We start from the raw sequence: 25,166 nt of genomic DNA, 5'->3' as shown, positions 1-25,166 counted from the left end.
AATCACTGTTAGAGAAGTTGCTGAGGACGTAAAAATATCGATTGGCTCATGGTATTACAAATGATTTGGGCATGACACAGGTCGCCGCGAAATTCGTACCAAAATTGCTCAATTTCGACTAAAAACAGTAGCGCATTAACATTGCTAATGAGGTGTTGGACTCAGTCCGCGACGACCCAAATTTGCTCCGGAGGGTCATAACTGGGGACCAATCATGAATTTATGGTTATGACGTGGAAACTCCCAATCTTAGACGTGGAAACTCCCAAACTTAGACGTGGAAACTCCCAAGTATCCCAATGGAAGCAGCAGCACGAGCCAAGACCGAAAAAAGCGCGCCGAGTTCTATGGAATGCGAAATTTTTACTCACAGTTTTCTTCGATTGCAGGGGAGTGGTGCATCACATCGTAAGTTCTTGTCACAGGGTAGAACGGTAAATAAGGAATATTACCTGCAAGTAATGCGCAATTTGCGCGAAGCGATCCGCCACAAACGCCCGGATCTACGGAAGAACAAAAATTGCCTTATGCACCATGACAACGCCCCTGCTCACAATTCGTTACTTGTGCACGAATTTATGGACAAAAACAACACACTAATGATGCCGCAGCCACCCCAGTGGCTTTTTCTTCTTCCCGAAACTGAAGAGGCCCATGAAAGTACCACGCTACGCTACGATTGACGAGATAAAGACTGCATCGAAAGAGGAGCTGAGCAAGATCCCAAAAAAAGATTTTTTGAAGTGCTTCGAGGAATGGAAAAAATGTTGGCACAAGTGTATAATATCTATGGGGATTAGTTTGAATGGGACAAAATAGATATTTACGAATATATAAATAATTTTTGAAAAAACACTAAGGTCGCGATACTTTTTGAACAGACCTCGTAACATTCGCATGAGTTGGAGGCCTTGGCCATAATTGATGCCCTTAAGCATTCCCGAATGTATCTGATTGGTATTAAATATATTATAGTCACTGACTGTAACGCTGTTAAAGCAACTGTGAACAAGCGGGCTATTTTTCCTCGAATTTCCCGGCGGTGGACATAGATAATTTACAGCAAGGGTAAAGGTAAGTTGACTACATTAGCCGTATTCCTGTCTCGGTGTTGCGAGTCTATGGGCTGGATTAATGATTACATGTTAAACAAAAGGGAAAAGCCAAAGTATAAATGTTCCTTTCGAGTTGCGTGAGGGGGAATTAGACTCAAGTCAATGCGTCGAGAAAGAAGGATTGCTTTGCCTCCAACAGGTTGTGAAAGATAAGTGAGAAACATTACGCTGCCACTTTCCCCAACAGAGTAGGCCAGGCTTTATTTCATGCCTACGCTTATTTACTGATGAGCAGTACCACGTTGGAAGCGAGAAAACAATTAATTCGATTCTACTGCATGTCTGGTTACCAAGGATGAGACAGTTTGCCTCCAATTATACAAACACTGTCTCGTTTGCGCTGTGAAAAAAATGCGCACTGAACATTTAAAGGGATATTTCCAATTAAATTAGAAACTCTCTGCCCCAATGCACACAGTTCTTGTCGATTTATTCGCCGGCGTCTACTGATGGCTAATAGATATGGCCTTGTACTGTTTGATTCGTTTAAAAAATATTGCAACTTGGCTCCCCAAAAATCCATCGAGGCAAATGAAACTCAGTGGGGGGTAGCAGTAGTGTTTAGGGGAGGCGACCGACAGCTGAGGTCATTTGCGCCATAGAGGATGACAGGAAAGGATGAAGGGTGGAGAGAAACCCGGCGTCGGCATAAGCCGAAAGCTTATCGAAAGGCGCCAATGGGTCCGAAGCTTAACGTCCCATCCGACGGACGGCGTACTCACTCAAAGTGCCCTCCACAAAGCACCTCAATTAGGGATCGAGATACCTCTGAAAAGTATTCAACACCGCCGGGATTCGAACCCGGGCCCTCTGGGTGGAAACTCAGTGGGCCTTGCCATTTTGTATCTCTTTTGTCCCCCATGGACAGGGGTACCAATCGCCATTATTTGCCAGTAACTAAGTGCCACAACGAATGGCATGTCCGATATCCATTTTATAACAGCCGTTATTCAAAGAGCGAATGGCCAGGTTCAGCGATCCATGCGCACACGTACGACTTTAATAGGGATTAAAATGAAGCTGAAGTCGGAGTGTTTTGTGGGGGATCCATTTAGTTCTGAACACCACTTTCCAAAAAGCGACAGGTGTCGGTCCGCTTCACGTGCTGAATGGCATTGAAGCCACCACCACGCTCAAATCGCTCAAACTGAGTTTTTACATGATGTTACATCTACCAGAGATATGGATGTTGGCAGGAGGCGTGTGAAAGAACGACTTCTGACAGATGAAGCTTCCAGTGTAGGAATCAACTCAAGGAGGCGTGACTCCTTGCAATGCAGCGTTGTTGACTTCGCGCTACTTCATCGAATGAATAAGGTCCACTCAGGCATGGCGGACTTCGAACTCCTCGGACCTTACGAGTTCCGGGAAGTCGCACGCGAGGGCCGCTACGGTCTGAAGCTTGCTGGTGCAAGCTTCCAGTACAAGACAGTGCCCAGTACAAGATCATCAAGGCAGCCAAGGAGAAGTTACGACCGCGGCAAAAAGATTTGACGGCTGCGACTGACGTGAATGATCTTATCACTATCCTTAATGATAAAGCGTGACGACTGATTACGAGTTGTTTTACAGCACCAGCAGTACAATTGTGATTGCGAAGCGAAAATTGAAATTTAACAGAATATCCTAGTCCTTAGAGATATGATTTCAGCTAACATTAGCAAAAACAAGGCACTAAGACGATAAGACCGTATAAAGCTTGTGTTTTAAAACGTTTTAAAGGGAGGAAAGACCAACCATTGCATTGCATTAGATAATTGACTAAAAGAGCTTGACCTATTTAAATACAATAAACGAGCAGACTGATAATGTTCACAATAAATATTTATTTTTTTAGATTTCCATTTTAAAAGCTGTACTGACGGAAGAAATGATTATTGCTCCTGGTAGGGTCATCCATGCGAGATAGGTCACAGGCTAGGTGCCATACGAAAGGGGGTTTGCGAAGCGTCTGTTTCTCATTAAGGCGTCTGACCTCACTGGGGTCAGACGCCTTAATGAGAAACAGACGCTTTGAGTAATGGCGTCACGTTAAAAACATTACAGAGGAAGGCAACGGGGAACCATCTCAATTATCATTCCCAAGAAATGATGGAAACTATAGAGAATATGAGTCCTGGAAACTACGGGACTCGGCCCAATCGGCCGTGTGTCATGCCCGGCAGCGGGGGAGGAAAGGCTTCCGCGGTCGTCATCTCACGAAAACCTCGAAAAGCAAAACCGACAGGAGAAGGACAGAAGACGCAAAATAAGAAGATCAATTTAGTTATAATAGCAACTTGGGATGTTAGGACAATGATGAGGACAAAAAAATTAGATTATATATAGCGAGAGATGGGAAGAGGAAATAGATATTTTAGGCCAGTGCGAGGTGAGATGGAAGTACAGTAGGGATTGCTGGAATGATAGTTATAGAATAATATACAGCGGCGGGGACGAGATCCGACGAGGGGTTGCCATAATATTGAATCAAAAGGTAGGAAGAAGCGTAGTCAACATACCTGTAGACCAAGCAACGGATAGAATATCACTAAGAGAGATAAAATAGAACTGATGAACTTGGTCATTTCTCAGGTATACATGCCACCAAGCAGTCATGAGGAGGAAGAAGTCCATAGGATATACGATCAGTTAGAGGACATAATCGTGCGTGTTCCTGCAGGGAAACATTTGATAAAAATGGGAGATTTAAATGCGTTGATAGTCGAAGGAAGAGATGGTGATGAGGTGTGGGACTACGGTTTAGGCACGAGGAATGACCGAGGGAAGAAAACAAAGTAGTTTTGCAGAAGATAGGGGTTAATTATCACACACTCATGATTTGCATACCAAAAAAGGCGTAGGTATACATGGAAAATACCTGGTAATTCAGAAAGGTATCAGTTAGATTATATTGTGATTCTGCACAGAGATTGCACAGATTCCCGAGTGTGGACACAGAATCGGATCTGAATTTAGTAATTATGATGTGCAAGTCCAATTCAATAATTTAAGGCTGGAGAGAAGGTTTAGGAAAAAGTAAAGCATCAACTTAATTGACAAGGAAGGATTATTAGAAGGCTGTAGAGATACTCATGAGCGAGGAAAAGGAGCTGAGAACTATCGATAAAAAATAAGAATATATCAAAAAAGGGATATCGGAAGCCGCAAAAAGAAAAACGGAAGCTGTAAATAGAAAAGAACAAGGATCCCATGGATTACAGACGAGATGGACTGGAAATATAGACGAGAAAATGGTGAAGAAATAGAAGAATGTAAACACGGAGTTAGATAGAAGGAATTATAAAGAGCTACAAATAAACTAAGGTGGAGGCCAAATAGAACAAACAAAGCGTGGTGAAATAAGCAGTGCGAGGATATGGAAAGTTTACGGAGGACGGGTGACATTGATGTGCTATACAGGAAGGTTGGGCGGAGCATTCTTGTCAGTAAGTAAGATGGGAAAATCGTTGCAAACAATTAATGATAAGCCAGGAAAAATACAGGTTGAACCAGAAAAGATCCAAGAGAAATGGATAGAATATAAAGAAGAATTGTATGGTAAAGAACTTAGACCAGCAAGGCTAGATATAGAAAGAGAATATGGCGCAGATGAAAATAGCTTAGGCCCAGGCTTATTCGACCATAAGATAAGACGGACATTAAGGGTAATGTAATCAAATAAGGCTGTGGCGGTAGGCAATATTCCTGCGGAACTACTTTAAGAATAGGAAAATGTGGGAGAAAGAGTCTATATGGTCTAGAATTGATGAGGGAGGAATTTGACGGAAGACTTTATGAGATCAGTGTTAGTTCCTAATTCAAAAGAGGTAAATGCTACATCATGTGAGGGATAATTGCAAAAAGTATTATTTCACACTCGACTAAAGTGGTTATCAGGATCTTTAACAAGAGGGTGGAGCACAGAGGTTTTGATTATTTAGGGGATGATCAGTTTGGGTTTAGGAAGGGGTGAGGTACGCGCGATTAAGTCACTAACTGCAATAATAAAGTCACTGATAGAGAGGAGTGTGGAATACAATCAGAATGTATTTGCCTGTTTCTTTAACAGGGTTTGTGTAGAAAGTATCGTCAAAAGTTTTTGGAAAAATAGATATATTTCAGATATTGTAACAATGCCTCAAAGGTCTTCAAAGTACATTTTTTGAGCGTCGACACACATTAGCTAGTGGATTCTTCACGACTCGAAGGCTCCCGGGTAGGCAGATTCCGGAAGGTCCTTAAGGGTACGCGTGCAAGCATCTATGACGGCACATTGGATCTCATGGTGTTCTTTGAGGGAGGATGTCAATTTTGGGAATAGTAAATAGTCTGCTAGTGCTAAGTCGAGACCGTAAGTGGGTTGGGGAATCGTCGCGATGCCTTCTTAGTAGTCTTCGCAAGCAGACCGTAGACTCTGATTTTGGTCGTCCGTCAAGGCCTTTGGAACGAGTTTACCGCAGATATTTCGTGTCGCCAAATTTTCACGGATAATGGTGTGCACTTTCATGGTATCAATGTCATTATAATCTGCAATTATGCGCACACTTAACTGGCAGACTGAATTTAGCGCTTCACCACACGTCGCACGTTTCCGTCGGCTCTTGTAGTCGATGGCCGATCAGTGCAGGGTTCGTCCTCCACACTCTCTCGGCCATCTTTGAAGAGCCAGTTTGTGATATTATTTTGTCCTTATACCCTTGGAAAATCATGCCCAGCGCCTCGGTACCAGATTTTCCCAGTTCAACAAAATATTTGATGGAGTATCGTCGTTCATCCATTCGCTTGCTCCGAGTCACTCGACAGGGTTCACTAGAGACACAATCTAGCCTCAACGAACTCGTACGCAATTGGCGCTTGATATGTGTTCAAGGTCAGACCCTTCAGCACCGAGCCTGCGTGGTGCGAGCACGCTGCAACATACATTCACGTCAGTGTTTCGGATAATTTTTATACACACCTTGTGTTTTGAAAAGACGCTTAATAGAGTGATTTGGGAAAACTGATGAATATACGTATATTTTAGAAAATAGGATCAGATTCGGTGGATAAAAAATCAATCCAACCCCTGTATATTGCATAGTCTGCTTAGGTGCGAGTGGGGGACGAATAGTCCGGATGTGCATTGTGAGGGAGGGGAGTTAGGCAAGGATGTCCATTATTGCCCGTACTACTCAACGAACATGGAGAGGGAGTGGTTAAGGAGGCAAAGGAAGAACAGGAGGTAGGAATGAAAGTCGCCGGGGAATGATGGCCAAGCTCTAGTTTGTCAGTCAGGCAAGCATTGCTGAGTGAATTGGAAATTCAGTGCGACAAATATGGGCTGAGAATTAATGGAAATTAAATAAAGATGTTGTGTTTTTTCGGAAAGAGAAAGGTTGAGTTTAACATTAAAATTGGATGGCAAAAACTAGAGCTGATAGAACAGTTTGCATACCTCGGAAGTATTTTGGACCTTATTGGTCCAAGTAGCAGGGACCTAAGGAGAAGAATTTCACTAGACAAGGAGGCTTTCACAAGGAGGAAGGAATTAATGGCAGGGAATTTATTTAATCAAGCATGTTTAGAATAGGCTCGTCAAAACTTTGATGTGTATCGTAGTTGTGTGCGACGCCGAGATATTGCCATTGAAGCTGGATGATAGGCGTAGGCTGGAGGCTTTTGAAATGTAGGCGTGGAGAAGGCGACATGGACCGAAAGGAAAACAAATGAGGAAGGGCCAAAATCCAAAACTTACCTTTATCGATACATGATTACCTATGATAATAATAATACTAATAATAACGATAATGATAAAAATAGTTAATTTAATAATAATACTCCAACCGATGGCTTCTCTTCAATATTTTAGCAATTTGTAATTATGGAAATATCTCTATCGCCAACTTTTTAGGCGCACTTGCCTATTTTATTTCTTCTCATGGCGGAGCATTAGAGATATGGGAGATATTCCATCGATTTTCCCCTTAAACATTTCAAAATAGGATAAGTAAATGAAGCTACAAATGTTGGTAATGAATTAAGAGAGCATGCATTCATGAAAAGAGAGTTTATTTACACGAGTACAGTTGCTGGGTATTTTCATCTAGTATCTTAGAAGATAAAATTTCAGTATTTTCATCATCCAGTTAGATCTATAAAAATAAACCATTCATTTTTCGATAACCCATACAAAATTAGCAACATATAGGCATATTGAAATGTAATGAAATAATTGAGACAACAAACATATAGGCAGTTTTTTTCTCTTATTGGTGTTGTATTTATAATGGGTATAAATTTGATCAGCTGAAATTTCGTGAAATGTAAGAAATACCTCTTTTCTCCGATATTCAATTGAAATTGATTAATCGGCGGTGAATTCCTCGACATGTCAAATTCTTATTTCAGGCGACTATGCATTACCCTGGAGATTGCTATGGCAACAAACACTCCCAATGACGCTGAGCCTTGATTTATTGATCCAACGAGCTAAACGCCCCAGGAGTCTGGGCGCAATTTCCATTTGAGACACTTAAAGTGGATCTACCACTTATTGGACAAGGAATGGTTCTAAGAGTGAAACACGTCACTTAAAACTTCTTTTAGAGAACTTTATAGTTGTAATTTATTCACTGGCTTGTTTTTATCACGTAGTAGTGCGATTTGGCAGACATCATTAATCCTTTTTTTAAATGATAAATTAAGCTCTTTAGTTTGTTCTACTGATTATGTTGCGATAAGCAATTCTATGCAAAGTTTTTGGTAATTTTTGTGATAAAAAGTATCTTCTTTTAAATGAATTCATTTATGCCCAAAGATTTGTAACCGATGCTCTTTCTTGCGAGTCGCCTTGTGACCTGTAGAGCATGAATTTGTGTCCCAGACGCGACGGGATTTAAGGCCTCACACTTCAGTCCCTCCGTCGGGATCGTCCGCGGAAATTTAAGGCGACGTGCGTCAATATGCACGACCGTGAACACCCCGGCATTTATTGGCATGGGTAGAAAAATGAAAACTCCGCTTTTTTCGCTTTCTATTGTCTCAAATGTGTCATCTGATTCCTGATCTAGAAGCATCGCATAATCTCACCAGTCATTATCACGACCTCACCCACTTTCATGGTTGCAATAGCCATCCCGCCACAAAGTCGTACCTCAGGTCAGATGAAGGAAAATGAAAATGGAGCGACCGATGGCAGAAGAAACCACTCCACTGGTTTGAACTGAGAATAACTTCCAGAAAAAGTTTGCAAAAACTGGCACTGGAAACATCTTTAGGAAACTTAGAGCGTGAAAAAATGGAAAATTCTAAAGGCATTTTTCTGGAAATCTAAAATATACCATTTTGTATCACTGAAGCGTATTTCAATTGATACATAATATTGATCGTTATATGGTTTCTTTTTAAAAAGATTACTTACGTTTGCCTGTGTCACTGCATTTTGAGAAAACTTCGATATACCGATACTGAATCATCAATGAATCCTAATAATGTTCATGATTATGAAGTGAAGAATTCATTAGCGCTCTCGAAGGCTCTTACACCTGAAATTGTATCTCAACATTATTATTTTGTGTTTTTTCATGTAGTTCATTTATGCACGTGTACCAAATATAACCACCAAAATGTTCCTAGTGAAAGCCAGAGCACTTCCCTCTTAGATTGCGTAACTGTGTCACGTATTGAACCTATGTGTTAATCAGACTATTTCAAATTTTGAAAAATACTATGTGAAAAATATGAAGGCATTGCAATGGAATTCCCGGTGTCACTCTCCGATAGATTTGTAAGTGGACAAGTGTGAAGTGTGATTTTTTTTACATTTTTATTTAAAGAGACGGCCGTCAGGGGAACATGTCTTCTGATGGTATTAATACGTTGATTGCATTTTCCATATACGAACAGGCTCCCTAATAACAATGAAAAACTTGATACAATTACTTAACTCTACGGACGGAAACGTGACATTTATAATGGATGTTGAAGATGCCTCAAATTATTTAGATTCAACCACTAGGAAAAAGGAAACATGTGTCTTAAAATTGTAGTAAATTTTGCTATATTGATCTCATGATAAGCCAAAATCCACGAGACCATATCTCTCAAAATCTATCCGTGATTTACTGCACCATGCACCGGTTATGAATGATCTCCATATCAGATTACCACATGCTGAGAGAGTTTCGCGCAACTAAATATACCGCACCCGGAATGGGTACTTAGAAGATCTAATCACAAAGTTTTGCCGTAAAAAAATAAGGCAAATCTCAGTCAGCCTAATCCATAACTAAAAAGGGAAAGATGTCAAAAGAAAATGATGCAGAATTTCATATCGTGGCCGAATACCTTCCAGTACGGAAAGCTCTTGCCAAAAGACAAATTGAAAGTTACATTTCATGGCATGAATACCCTAGGTAGCGAAAAAGACAAAATCACTATGGAAAACCAAGGCGTGATACCACATACTTCAATAGAGTCACTGCAATCTGAGAAATTTCGGAAAACTGGGGAGGAATTGTGATATTAAAACCAAAGAACGCCATTAACTTTTCGCAAACTACAAATCTACCTCGCACTATGCTAAGAACCTCCTGGTTACAACTACATTGGCGATTTCAAACCCCTTTTTACTGTTTAAGGAAAAGAATAGTACATGACTTGACGATCTTGGGCAGTGGCAACTCAATTAGGCCAAACCTTATGAAAATATATTACACGAGCGATTCTCTTTTTTCCTATCACTCTATCTTAGGATGCTTTCTTTGAAATTGAGCCCAGATGAAAAATACAGACCTTTGTATGGCTCATTCAGTGACAACCCATGAGTTCCGTCATATCACAAGGAATGGTGAAAGGGGTACGCCGAGGTCTCACCCTATCCCTCCCTCCTTACCTACAGTCCTATATAACCATGTAAAATCTGTGAAATTTCAAATAATGATACTCTCCATGGAAATCGTTGGGAAATAAAATTATTTTTGTGGAATAGGAAAGTATTTGATTTCCTAATTACCCTTAGCGTCTGTTCTATGATAACACACTTAAACCTACATATTCCACAGTTAATATACCCGTAGTGATCGGTTATCTGTTATTCGTAAAAAAGGATACTCGAGTTATGTTAGGAAATAATCGAGGAAAGCAAGTAAAGAAATTATTTCTGATCCGTTAAATAAATTAAGATATGCCACCGAATAAGAAACGCAGATGCACTCGAAAACACTTCAATATAAAATATAACGGAGAAGTCCTCACCCATAAAACTAAACTACACAGAATGCTATATTTTCTTGAGGAAAAAGGAAATAAAATACCGATTCAAAACGAACAGAAGTTGAGCCTACGAAGTTAGAAGAAACAACTTCTTGAATACTCTAAGCAAAAGATAACTTCAAAGAAATACGATTGCAAAGTGTCGTAGTTTTACAAGGTAATAAGTATAACTACTCTTTTAAAAAAGTTTAAAATTATAGCAAACCGTTTTACAATTATTTTGCCATAAACAATTTCTTAGTTTTACATCATCTCTTCATCCATTTATGGAGACCGAAATCATCCATATTCCATTTCCCTCCACATTTTCTATCATTTTTATCATAATCCATAGGTATTACGTACAGTTTCTTGATCCATCAACCCCATTCCGAGCAGTTTCGGGCATTTTCGAAGGCAACGGAAAGGGAATCTCTTTAATGATAGAGTTCCTGAATCTATCTTTACACCTCCAATGATATTTTTTCTTTTGAATATTTGTTGTCATTCATAAAGCATATCCCAAACACCACACGCACTTTGATTACGTTTCCCTTGACTGCCTAGCACGTTGCTATTGAGCTAAAGCCTAGAACAATTATCCTAGCGATTATGCAATTTTTGAAGCATCACTGTCGTGCGGATCTTCTAGTTTGCAGGATCATTCTAAAATTCCCTAAAATCATTTTTCTACGGGCGCTTAAGTTAACGGCTAAGTGAATTTCTTAGGAATGCATGCGTTGCGAGGACTACTTACTCGTATGCCAAGATCACAGCTTGAATCAGGGAACCTCCCACACTTTTGGGGATAAGATCAATTGAGAAGCTCAAATTGATGGTGGTTGCAACCTGAAGGCATTAATTATCTACATATGTATATTAAAACCATAAACACAGTAATCAACCCGAAGGTCGGTTTGGTAGGCGATGGTAGAGTTCACCCAGTACTAAGCCCGACGGCGTGTGAAATTCACACATCAGGGTAGGGAGGCCAAATCCTTTTCCTGTGCCGGTTATGGTTTCCCAGGAAGATCTGGTACCCGAAAAATCACATAGCTTGGGTGGAGCTGCAGGTGCCTAGAGACTTACCCGGGATCCCCCAGTCATTAGTTCAACGCTCTACCCCCTGGACTACCGCGACCCATATATATATATATATATATATATATATATATATATATATATATATATATATATATATATATATATATATGTATATATATATGTATATATATGCTGACCGGAGGGTCCCGGGTTCGATTCCCGGGCAAGGCACTCTAGGCACCTGGGAAACCATAACCGGCACAGGGAAAGGAACTGCCCCCCTACCCTGGTGAGTGAATTTCACACGCCGCATAGGGCTTAGTACTGGGTGAACTCTACCATCACCTACCAAACCGAACTTCGGGTTGATTACTGTGTGTATGGTTTATGTACGTATGTATGTACATATACAAATTCAAATACGAAAACCCGCCACATGACAAACGCATATTCATATGCATGGAAATAGAGATAAGGTAATGGGACAGAAACACATAAAAGACGAAAATAGGGAAATCGGGGAAGTGAGAGTCCAGTAAATTTCAAGCGTAAATAAGTTTCCTTATCGGAACTCGAGCTACGAATCTTCGACCTGTGTTTCGAATCTGTATTTTCGCCTTCCCTGCCAATTTTGTGTTGTTTTTGTATGTGTTCCTATCCCATTTCCTCATAAATATTTCTTTAATAATGTACTCGTAGATACTCCGGATGAAATGACGATGGTATTAACTCAATGGAAACGTGAATTGATCCAAAATAAAAGAACATGATAAGCAATTTCGATAAAAATAATAAATAACACATTTTTAAGAAATATTTTATAAAATGCATTAACTTTAGCGCCTTCGAAAACATCGCTTCAAGGGCGAAATAAGTTGATGCAGAGTACTTACAAGGCGATCGATATAAGACATGTATGTATGTACGTATATACGAGGGTCATCCGGAAAGTAGTAACCGTTCGTGCCGCATGAAGTGCTGACGACGCGAGTAGCCGCTGGACGAGGTCAGATAGCTTCAGTGGCTTGTCTGCCTTCTCTGAGCCAAGTTGCGTGACGCTAGCATTGCCTGTGTTGTTTCTGTGATTGTTTACAATGTTTAAAAAAATTGAGAACGCCGCCAGTTGTGAAGTGAGGGCAGTGATTAAATTCCTCAATGCAAGAAACGTTCGCCCATGTGATATTCATCGCCAATTAAAGGAGGTGTATGGAGACAATGTAATGGACGAGTCGTCTGTTCGGCGGTGGTGTCGCAACTTCAACATGGGGAGGGGGAACACACACGACGATGAGCGTTCGGGGAGACCGTCTGTCATTACAGACCAACTGGTGAGCTCAGTTGACGAATTCGTGAGGAACGATCGGCGCGTCACAATTGATGACATCTGTGAGCATTTTCCCAATGTTTCTCGAACAATTGTTCATGAAATTGTTAAACACCATCTGCATTATGCAAAAATTTGTGCAAGATGGGTCCCTCGCGTATCTCAATGAGCTGGCGGCGAAGGACTATGCAGCAGGAATACAGAAACTTGTCACACGTTATGACAAATGCCTTAATTTGCTTGGAGATTATGTTGAGAAGTAGTTTAAAGTATCCTCTTTCAAATAAAATTTTTTATGTTTGTTAATATTTACTTTTGTCTTTTTATTTCACGAACGGGTACTACTTTCCGGATGACCCTCGTATAAAACACACACATGCAAAGTACGAGGGTCATCCGGAAATTAGTACCCGTTCGTGAAATAAAGACACAAAAGTAAATATTAACAAACATAAAAAATTTTATTTGAAAGAGGATACTTTAAACTACTTCTCAACATAATCTCCAAGCAAATTAAGGCATTTGTCATAACGTGTGACAAGTTTCTGTATTCCTGCTGCATAGTCCTTCGCCGCCAGCTCATTGAGATACAGGGTCACTCCTTCTTTAAGTTCTTCATCGCTGTCAAATCTTTTTCCTGCCAAAAAGTCTTTAAGCTTTGTAAAGAGATGAAAATCTGAAGGGGCCAAGTCCGGGCTATACGGTGGATGGTCGAAAGTTTCCCATTTGAATTGCTGCAAAAGTTTTTGTGTTATCCCAGCTGCATGAGGCCTGGCATTGTCATGAACGAGAATGACACCAGTAGACAATAGACCTCGCCGCCGATTTTGTATTGCCCGCCGTAATTTCTTTAATGTTTCACAATACGCATTGGCATTAATAGTGTCTCCACGGGCCATAAAATCAATAAGCAATACACCTCGTCGATCCCAGAAAATGGTTGCCATGAGTTTCCTGGTGGACAGAACTGTCTTGAATTTTTTTGGTTTGTTTGGTGAATGAGCATGATGCCACTCCATTGACTGTCGTTTACTCTCAGGTGATGCATAACAAACCCATGTTTCGTCACCAGTAATTATGCGAGTCAAGAAAGAGTCTCCTTCATCAGAATAACGTCCCAAAAACGTCAGTGCTGCAGCCATACGCTTGGTTTTGTGCTCATCTGTAAGCTTGCGAGGGACCCATCTTGCACAAATTTTTGCATAATGCAGATGGTGTTTAACAATTTCATGAACAATTGTTCGAGAAACATTGGGAAAATGCTCACAGATGTCATCAATTGTGACGCGCCGATCGTTCCTCACGAATTCGTCAACTGAGCTCACCAGTTGGTCTGTAATGACAGACGGTCTCCCCGAACGCTCATCGTCGTGTGTGTTCCCCCTCCCCATGTTGAAGTTGCGACACCACCGCCGAACAGACGACTCGTCCATTACATTGTCTCCATACACCTCCTTTAATTGGCGATGAATATCACATGGGCGAACGTTTCTTGCATTGAGGAATTTAATCACTGCCCTCACTTCACAACTGGCGGCGTTCTCAATTTTTTTAAACATTGTAAACAATCACAGAAACAACACAGGCAATGCTAGCGTCACGCAACTTGGCTCAGAGAAGGCAGACAAGCCACTGAAGCTATCTGACCTCGTCCAGCGGCTACTCGCGTCGTCAGCACTTCATGCGGCACGAACGGGTACTACTTTCCGGATGACCCTCGTATATAGCTATTTAGGACGCTTGGGCGATGGATGTCCTAAAAGCTTGACTGAGGTGTGATTCATACATTGATGCTGCTATAAAATTTATTTTGTAAAAGGTGAGATTGTTATATATATTTGCAATACAAAACGGAGACAGAAAATTAATTACATATTCCCCTGAATCGCTGCCTTAATTAATGTAGTTTATTAAGGAAACAAATTAGCATACTTTTTCAAAATTATTCATAGATTTTATTAATATAAATGACACATTGAAAATACTTCTCCTAGACTACTTTCATCATTAATTTTGTTTTTAGTGAACTTATATCCAGTAATGCAATGGGTTGTTCTTCTTTTTAAAATATCCGCCAGATATTTTACCTTGCAGAAATATGGACACTGACTTTAATTAACAATAAATTGCTTGAATACTCGAAAATAAAACGCAGGGTATGATGTATTAAATATAAAATATAATTACTTCAGGGAGCGTAGTGGAGGTAAATTGGAAGCTTAAGTGGGTTACTATTAAAAACTATTGAGCCACTGTCATTGCTGATAATCATCGTACTAGATCAGTTGAAAGTTTATTTTCACAACTAGATTGAACTTAAGGGCTAAAGGGAAAAGGTTCTTAAATGTATTGAAATAGTGCTCCTGTCTACGAAGGCAGAATGACTCTGTGATTCAGCCGTAGATGAAGCTAACACGAATCACTTCTTATGAAATCTCCTTATTCCGTTTCAAAAAGGTTTTGCTAGGATATTTTTGTAAGTTGAGGGGCAAAGAAGGGACGTTTGAGGTAGGGCATGGACATTGCTCATGTATTTGCTGCAAGCCCCAACATTGGTGGACAGGTTGCTTGCAAACGCAGAGATCAATAAATGTCCCCTCAACAGGTGATTTGACCCACTTTGCCTCAATCGCAGATTTTCTATTTTTCAGACCACAGGGCATAGCGATGGTTTGAGCATATTCTCCAGTTGATCAGCATATTAATGAGCAATTGATAGCAGTAATCTTTGCACTCTTTATCAATATCCTAGTTTCAGTGCGATTTCAATTCTATCGCCAAAATGTTTTAATATACTTTTAAATCAAATGTCTTTCATGATAGCAAATCATTCCGTTAGTCTAACATATTTATATAAATTAATTTGATTACTTAAAAAGTCTCATGAATTATGTTTTGTTGAAAGAACCGTTGGGCCATTCCCGCGTGATTCTTGCAAAGAGTGTTATCAATTGGGCGGGACGCCGTTATGCCTTCAGTTGCCATGCAAGGTAATACTCGTGAAGCATGGAACCGGCCCACCTGACGTGTATTGCTTTGAAGGACGTGGTCCAGATCAATCGAGCTAGGCTACTCCCGTTAATTTGGTTCTAATATTTCCCTTTGGAATCAACTCGACGTCCGGCGCATGCGCTTTCGCTGACAAGACGTCTGTTATCCCAGACGGCTCTTCTCATTTGCTGTTATCGCCGCGTAAGTGTTTAGACGTAGACGCGCACCCATCAGAAGGGAGCTCAATCGTTTTACGATGTACGGTTATTTTTACGACTTAACCATTGAGAGTTGTGACTGCAGCAAGGAGATTCAGGCCGAGATGGAGAAGAAAGCTATCAAAAGAGCTTATAGTGATAAAGATCTTTTCAGTGAAAGCAGTGATGGTGAGAGTGATGAAGAAGCAGCCGTCGCGCGCAAGAAGAAACAAAGTGTTCCCATCAGGAAATACAGCGAAACGTTCCTGGCATTTGCTTTCTCTGAAAGCGAGGATTACAAAACCCCTCGTCCTCTTTGCTTGATCTGCGGGATTATACTTCCGAATTCTTTTATGAAGGCGAGCAAGTTACGGCGTCACTTCATGAACAAACACGCCGATCTTTCCGGCAAGCCTCTGTCCTACTTTGAAAAGCGACTGGAAGCTCACAGATTGAGACAGAAGAGCAAATCAGAGTAATTGGCGCGGATTGATTTTGATTCACAGGACCAAATTCCAACAAGCACCTTGATAATGATTAATCTTAGCAAGTGTGATGGTCCACCCTTGTGTATTTCAACGATATATTTTTAGATTGATGTTCATTCTCGTGTTTGTACGAGAATGTAGTGAAAGATGTACCTATGTATCCAAGTGGTGGTGTCCAAATACTGTGTACTTCGTGTTACGTGTTAAAAAAAATGTCAAATTGCATGTAAATCTATGAAGATTCATGTCAAAAACGAATGTTTTATGCGGGTCACTATTATTTTTGCTTAGTAGTGGACATTGTGACATTTATATTCTGTTAGTAATGTTTATTGGCGAAGTAATCGACGGTTATTTTAAAATTAAAATAAATTAAAAGTTTCGAACTGTATTAATTAGGCAAGAAAAATATTTTTTGAATCTTGTAATTTGGATGAAATTAGTTGATTTAATACAGTGTTTTACCTCTTTAATACTATACTCTTTGGCTGAATGTGATGTTCGATAAATATGTATCATTCAAAGTACCTCGGTGTTCCCTACCCATGATCATTTATTTTATTGGCATTTATGGTGAAATAAATCCTATTACCAAAAATGTTGTGGAGATATTTCAGCCCTATTCATTCAATATATTGCATTATTTACTGACAACAATACATTTCTGCCACTGCGAAGGAGCCACTCAAAAGCCTTCACTTTCTTTTTGGACCATGGCATCATAGGATGGTATCATATTTTATCTCTGATGGCAGAGAAGTACAAAGTTTAGCTATTAGCCATCAAAACAATAAATGAGACTATTGCAATTATTTGATAAAAATGCATGCCATCACTAAATGTCTGCTTAATTGAAAAATTTGTAGATTTATGCCTTGTAATGTTCCATTTAGCTCATTTCTTATCATAATTAGAAATTGGATACTCAATTCATTTCTGGGTAAATTAACTGATCAGAAAGAGTGATAATGGTACAACTCCATTATCACAGAAAATGGTTTGTAAAAATGGACAGATTTCCCATTGGAGATCAGTTAAATTCTTGATTAGTTACTAATTATTGCCTCAATTATTGAGAATCTCATTTTATAACATTATACGTACAACAAGGGACCATTAAATTTTCTAAATGCGAAATTTGAATGTATTTTTTTAGGACTTGACCCATCCACAAAGGCTTCATCCCTCATCCTTCTCGAAGGCTACTACTCACACCTGCTTTATTGTTTTCAAGTGTTAGATAATCTGCTGAGCTGGAGGTGGTTTGGCGATGTTCAGAAGAGGTCCTTGGTTTTTCTAAGCTGACTAATCCACCAATTTGAGTACTACCTCGTCACTTTCACTTAAATTATTTTTTTTATTTTGGTAATGGGAAGTTCTCAAATAATGCAATATGATGAATTAGCAGCATTACTCGTTTGCACACAAATGTTCAATGGCAATATATTGGATAAACCAATCTTTACGTAGACAAGGAAGTAACCAATGGGTGAGTGAGCTTTTTGCATAACATACTGTAGAAGAGAGAAATAGTTTTCTTAATGCTTTTCCTTAATTTTCCCCCGAAGTTATTATAAAATTGTGCTAATCAGTAATTGTAATGGTGCAGACATTCCAATTGTCCTTAGCAGGAAATTATAATGCAATTCATTTTGTCCTTACCAGATGAAACCATGTAAGCTGTTGATTGCATGTTAAAATGTTATAGAGCAGAGTTTAATTCATACTCGAGTTTTAGATGCTCTGTTACCCAAGGTTATTCTGCAACTTAAATATAATTCAGTGAAGGCCATTGCCATCATGATTGATCCATCTTCTCTTGTGCCTGGATGCAAATCTCTGATATATTTCACTACCACAGGGTTAACTGGAACCAAGGGAAGCTATGCTGAGTTCAATCAACATAGTAATAGTTTTTCACATCACACTCAGAATCCATTCAGCTGTACCCAGACTTGGCAGAAGGTGTCGTTTTGACAGTGTCAAAGTGTTTGGCTAGAGATATATTTGTATACATTCGGGCTGTTATGGGCATTTTAATGGGGAATTCCATTTTAATAAAAGAGCAGTGTACAGTGTTTCCAACTAAGCCATTGATTTTCTTCATGAACGACAGCCTCCAGCTGATATCACTGGCTCTATTAAATAATGCTAAGTGTTTGAGGATGATGCATCACATAAATGGATAAATTTATCTCTCTCACTCCCATAAAATAATCCAAAAATGGTTACAAGTTCCCTGACAAAATATTACTTAAAAACATTATCATTCAAGTTTGTCAGCCATATATACAATAAATTTGCATGTCTTAAAGGCTCTAATACTTTGGTTTGTATTTTGTTGACATGTTCCAGTTCTTGATTATATGTTCTGAAGACTATTATTCATATATTGAGAGGGCATGCATTTTACATTTTTCAAACTATTTCCCTTGGACTGATAAATAGGATGAATATTTATGAAAGTGCCATTCACTTTTATACGTTGTTATGCCTACATGTTGGTAATTCAATAGAAATAAAGTTTTTATAAGAATTAGTTTGTCTATATTCAAATTTGGTATGGGGTAGAGTCAGATGGAGGGCCAAGGATGATAGAGAACTTAGGAACTTTCATGATTGGCCATAATTTTTATTAAGTTGAGAGTATTGCCAAAGCCACATGTTTTAGGCTATTGAATAAATTTTTGACTATTACAGTTAAATTACACTTAATGCTATATGTGTTATTGCAATTAATCAACATGGTTTCACAATTTCCAAGTCACAAATAATATTTTTGAATTTCCAGAAATTTACAATGGATTCCTATGAATGTTAGTTGGGACCCAATTGTTGGCAATTATATAAAGGACTAGGCTGTAGGAAGACTTTTTATGGGGTTATTCATAATCTTTATTACAAGTAGTTTGCCTGCCAAAGCATGGAGCTATCAACTTCTGCCTTCAACCCTACTACACTTCTAAGGCCCACTGAACATGATATTAAATATCTTCCACTATAAAATTACCTTCCATTCTAAAAATAACATCATTACAGCAAAGTTTTTTCAACTCCTTATACTCTCTGACTTCATTCCATCCAATAAGTCTATTATTTGCCAATCTCAACCTAATTTACCCACTATTCTCCCATTTAACACAACTTTTCAAGAGTGCATTATCACTCGAAAGTATTTGGGTATTGGTGATGACTGATGATTGATGATGCATCCCATTTATTGAAGGAAAAATATGTGCTAAAAATATATTGTAGCTAAAGTGCCACGTAAAGTGAAAAATACATAAAGTCAATTATGGAAATGGGTCCAACTCTCGTCCAAGTTGCTTGCTTGAGCAAGTGGCCATAGATGGAGGCTGTAAGTACTGCATAAACTAAAATAACTGATCACCTTAAAGGGTAATATATCCTATTATCAAGTAAGTACCTGATGGTGACGCCTAAGCATTGAAACTAGTAGTACCCAAATAAAGAACAGTGGAAAAACACATTATGTTTTTCATTCCATAAATATGTCATCATTTACTCACAAATGATCTTAGGACATAGGTTTTGTCAAATAAATGTATATGCAACAATGGTAACACGAGGATAAAACTCAAGATACATATAGGCATTTATTGACCTTTGATAGGTAATAATCCAAATTTTAAAATATTATGATTAATAAAGAATATCTTAATTTATTCTTAAAGCTTAATAAACATATATTAATCTTTAGAAAAGAAGGAAGTCTATTGTACAAAATAAATCGACCAGGCTTGGACCTTTGGCAGGTACATCTTGTCTGTATAAAAGTAATATGTAGGTTGTTCTAATTACCAGTGTTATGAACTTCTGACTTTGCAGAAAAAGTTTTTAGATTCATTCTTCATTATACTGCAGTGGTAAAACATGAATACATGGAATAGTTAACAGGTTGTTTTGCCTAAATAATGGAAGATATGGAGAATCATATCTAACATTAAATTACAATTTCACAACTGTTTTTGTAATTTAATGATAGATATGGCTATGGGAGGGGGGACAAACCTAAAAAAATTACACTTGAAATAATATGACTACAATAGGTAACATAACAGAGAGATACAGGAACATCATTAGAAATAGTAAATTGGATTGTCTGGATTAGAATGTGCAGTGGATTTAGTTTATTTACGGGCATATCAATATGAGAATCCCAATGAAGATGGCAATTTAAAAGTGTGCCATGAAATTTGACTGACTAAATCTGTGGCAGAAATGTACCTTCAATGTTCAGCTCTGTGAGTGGTTTGTTCTTATAAGCAAATGTTATTCCTCATGATTTATCATTATTAACTTAGAGGACACTGCTTTGAGACCACAGATGAATTTCCTGGGTTACATGAATACTGTCGAGAAGAAGTTTCTGAGGGGCAGCTGAAGAACTAAGACTGCAGTGTCATCCGTATTTAAAGGGAGAAGATGGCTGCTAGGTATGCTGTTTATTATACTGCCTAAGTTATACCTTAAAATTAGTAATAACAATATCCAAATTGACTCCAGGACAAATTTTCAATGGGATAAAGGTGGATCCTTGCAACCTACAAGTTTTTGGGTATCCTGATTTTTCCCATGAACAAAAAGAAAAATGAACTGGATGGCAGCCAGAGCCCAGCAAAGGAGCAGAATTGCACCACTGGCATCCATAAATGGCAGATCTGCCATTGGATGATATTTGAGGAAGTATTGATGGCACAGTACAAGAGGAGAAGAACCCCATCACTGAGACCGAGGTAGTTGAACCCATCATATCAACCTCAGATGAGAGCATTATAAAAGATAATGTGCTATCAGGATGTTAGAGTTGGCAGAAGGGAGTGAGAAGTATATGCCCAAAAAAATTCAAGTAAACCTTTTTTGCCATGTAGTTGGTGAACGTGGTATGCTATAAAATGTAACTGAAGCATTAAAATGCAGGGAGAGTGGTAAGTTTTAGAAGACGAGAACTTATCTTTAGAGCTGAATAATGCTTGGTCTTTAGCTGATCCTCCATCTAATAAAATGACAACTAATTGACAATGCCTTTACAAAAAGGAGAAATATTAATGAAATTTTTGATAGGTTCAGGAGAAGGTCTGTAGTTGGCACATCAATAAAAATTATGTTGTGGATAATGATGAAACTTTTTCCTGAGTAGTTAGTCATTCTGTATTTCAGTTATATTGTTCCATAGCTGTTATATTTCAGGAGGAAATGAATCATTGGTATGCTGCAACTCATATTTTCAATTTTATTATTCATGAGGAAATATACAGTACATGGCCTTGCCTGAATGAAATGTTGTTCAAGATTTAGAGGAAAAGGCTTATAAACTTAAAAGCCTTGTATGGTCTCAAATAGGCCTAAAGGGTCTAATATAGGGAGACAATTATTTCTTAAAATTGAAATGGGCTTTTTGTATTCACAAAGTTTACGGTTTGTGCTCTTTAAGGAAAGGGAGTCCTTTGTGACTATTCTAGCATTACTTGTTGTTGATATGCTTTAGCTTTCCAATGATGAATAATTTGAGAAATACATGAAAAAAGGATAATTTTTAGGCTAAGATCATTGTGAAGGATCTTGGAGAAATATTAAGTGCCTTATGATATCCAAAATATTATATATATATATATATATATATATATATATATATATATATATATATATATATACATAAACATATTGTGGATCGTGGTAGTCCAGGGGGTAGAGCTGACTGGTGGGGCGTGTGTTCGATTCCCGGGCAAGGCACTCAGGGCACCTGCAGCTCCTTCCATGCTACCTGATTTTTCGGGTACCAGATCTTCCTGGGAAACCATAACCGGCACAAGGAAAGGAACTGGCCCCCTTACCCCTCGGGCTTAGTACTGGGTGAACTCTACAATCACCAACCAAACGAACCTTCGGGTTGATTACTGTGGCAATTGTTTTTTTATTATGTATATTTGTGTTTAGTGTTTGAAAGTAATAATGAAGGTTTATTTAGCTATGTTAATGATGATTGGGGAATAATGCTATAAACAAAAAGTGATACACAGGTTTTGTGATTAATTTTGTTACTGTGTAGTAACTTTGGAGAGTTGTAATCAGAAAGTATTGCATGGTCTATTATAGAAGCTGAGTTTATATAAATTACCCAAGTGGCTGAGAAAAGTATGTACTTATGGGATTTAGTGTGCGTATTATCCCATTGACCAGTAACTTCCTTCAATTTCAAGTATTTGTCATTACACTCTTACAAAGGTCAGCTTGGTGATATCCTTGAAATATTTTTAAGTAAATAGTTCTATTTCTTTTCTAGTCATTTGAAATACAATCAGAGTTTTTGTTCAGAATCTAATTAGCTAATTTAAAATTCAATTTATTTACTATTATTCTAAAAGTGTTCTTTAAAAATTTAAAATTCTCTAGATTGCCACTTTTTTATTTGAATTTCTGCCCATGGATAATTAATATTTGTGATTTTGCTAACCTTCGATTTAATGACACATAATGTGACTTAGCCAATTACCATTTTCCATTTGAAGAATTTTGGCTATCCCTCGTATTAGAATAAAGAATTTTTTTCATGTCTTTTTAACCTTAAGTTTTTTCATTTGAATGTCATATCAATCGCTCAGTTTCAAAGAATTTCATTCATTTTAGCTATGCCTAAGTGCCTCGCCATGACTAATACTCGAGTCAAAACATGATGACTCCAAGAAATTACTTTATCATATAATATTGATTTCTATCATAAAATAGTTAAAATGAATGTGACTTTATTTGAAAGTTGAAAATTTAATAACTGACACAAGTATTGCCAGGGTCAAAAATGCTCCTGATTGCTAATGTTAGCCATAGATCTTTGAGCATGCAAGAGCTGGAAAAAACAGCAGTTAGTCCAACTTCAGTGATATATAAACCAATGCACATTGACTAACTTAAGAAATACACGAGGGATTATATCCTACTGCTATTTACTTAAGGATACCATTGAGGTATCGGTTACGTGAAATGGCGACAGTAGCTAATTCGTAAAAGTCGCCGATGCCGTTTCCGGACGTTATCTGATGGTTGGGCTGCCGAGGCCTTGGCATAATGGCATCGCTGAAATAGCATCGACAAGTGCTTTAGATGTGAAAAAGTGCAATAATTAAGGGAGTTGGTGAAGCTGATTTTTCTCCATTTAATACATGCTGTAAAGAAGGCTACAAGATCAATTAAGTCATTTTGTGGTGTGGCACGAAGACTTTGTATACTATTTTGGAGTTCCCTACGAACATTACGCTGTATAAGTGTACATATGTATACTTAGGTCAACAATTTTAAGCATGCCTTCAATTTCACCGATCCGCAACCTTCTACACATCAATGCCCCAAGTTTATAAATGTATATCATAACACTTGGTCCGCAAGGTATCTCTGCATAAGATTACTATATGACAAATGAAGGGAAATAAGTTCATAACATTCGACAGGAATGGAGGCAGCAAGTCAGGTATCATTTAAAAAAAATGCAATTAAATTTACTATGCAAGGATATATCGTAAAATTTTCACTATCCCTTAAAAATAATAGGGATAGAAACTTAATTTTCATTTTCTATTATTTTTATTTCATATATTTCATTACTATTATTACATAGTCACTATCCAGAGTGATTCATTTCTCCCAGCGTTTCTTAACCTTTTCGAAGACCGTCATTGTAGAACTCAGCAGATTGCACCGAAAACCATTGTTGTGCCTCTTGAATCACGCCATATGTGTTGTCCCGACCCCACAATCCCCGAATGATATGAGGCAACATCGACACATCTTTTTCCACCTTACTACATTTTCGCAAGGCGGTCTATCGTATCCACAAACAACCATCAGTTCATCGCGGATTTGCCGGAAACTAAATTTTCAAGTGAAGGAACGTAATCACTTTGCGAGCCGCTCTTCTCCATACTGCGAGTTACTTGAATCTGCGGCTTCCTGAAACAAACCAAATCAACATTAGTCGCTGTAATTAAAACAATACGTATGAAGCACAATGTAGACTAAATTTTATTCAGATATCTCGGTTGTTTTTTAGTATTAATTACTCAAAAACGATACTCATACGCCCTTTAAGTTCGTCTATTACTTTTTGATGCTCTTTCGTTTAAAAGTCTTGATTATTTTAATCCATGGCGACAGAAAGAGTGTTTGTGGACTCAACTTGAATTGAATGGACAGTGGTAATACTTTACAAAAGAGTATCGCGGAAGAAATTAAGGTAATATTTATCATTTCTGTGTTCATTTATCTTCCGATTTTACAATTAAAAAAAACGAGTGGCTAAATAATTATTAAGTATGTATAAACAAAATTAAAATACGAAAAACCTACGGTAATCATGCCTATTGAGTTTCATCTTTGTCCGAATAAAGTAAATATCTGGTCATATATGTAACTAGCAGCGCTTCTACAGTTAAAAATATCGAAAACAGCCGATGTAAAAGAACGGAGAGAAGCCATCCTGCAACTTTTAACAGCATCTTTGTGGGCAGTGCCTCTGTATGCCACCGCAAGCGTGCATTTCATATGAGGCGGTAAAGCACATAAATAACGTATCCAAGCATTAATTTTGAAGCAATAGAGTATTACTGAAGACACGCTGTTGTGCAATCCTTACCTCCCTTCTTCAAATCTTCGTGTCAACAGAACGGTACTTTGTCTGATTTTATCATCACAGGCTCATGGGATAGACATTAAAGCAGAAGTTCTCACACTGGAAATGGAGAGAGAGAGAGAGAATGGGTAAATTACATCATAACAGAGGGAT

The 25,166-nt window shown here is 38.3% G+C and overlaps 1 protein-coding gene across 1 annotated transcript; it reads left to right on the top strand.

Annotated features, from left to right (window-relative positions):
* The first annotated feature begins 15,943 nt into the window (after positions 1-15,943).
* LOC139698331 (protein FAM200B-like) lies at positions 15,944-16,363 on the top strand. Its single transcript, XM_071597236.1, has one exon. It carries the CDS (start codon positions 15,944-15,946, stop codon positions 16,361-16,363), a length of 420 nt encoding a protein of 139 aa, XP_071453337.1.
* The last annotated feature ends 8,803 nt before the right edge of the window (positions 16,364-25,166 follow it).

Source organism: Hetaerina americana, unplaced genomic scaffold, assembly GCF_022747635.1.
Source record: "Hetaerina americana unplaced genomic scaffold, ioHetAmer1.1.p SCAF_82, whole genome shotgun sequence".
Taxonomy (NCBI): domain Eukaryota; kingdom Metazoa; phylum Arthropoda; class Insecta; order Odonata; family Calopterygidae; genus Hetaerina; species Hetaerina americana.
Note: the sequence above shows the minus strand (reverse complement) of the source record. Positions and strands in the feature narration are given on the sequence as shown.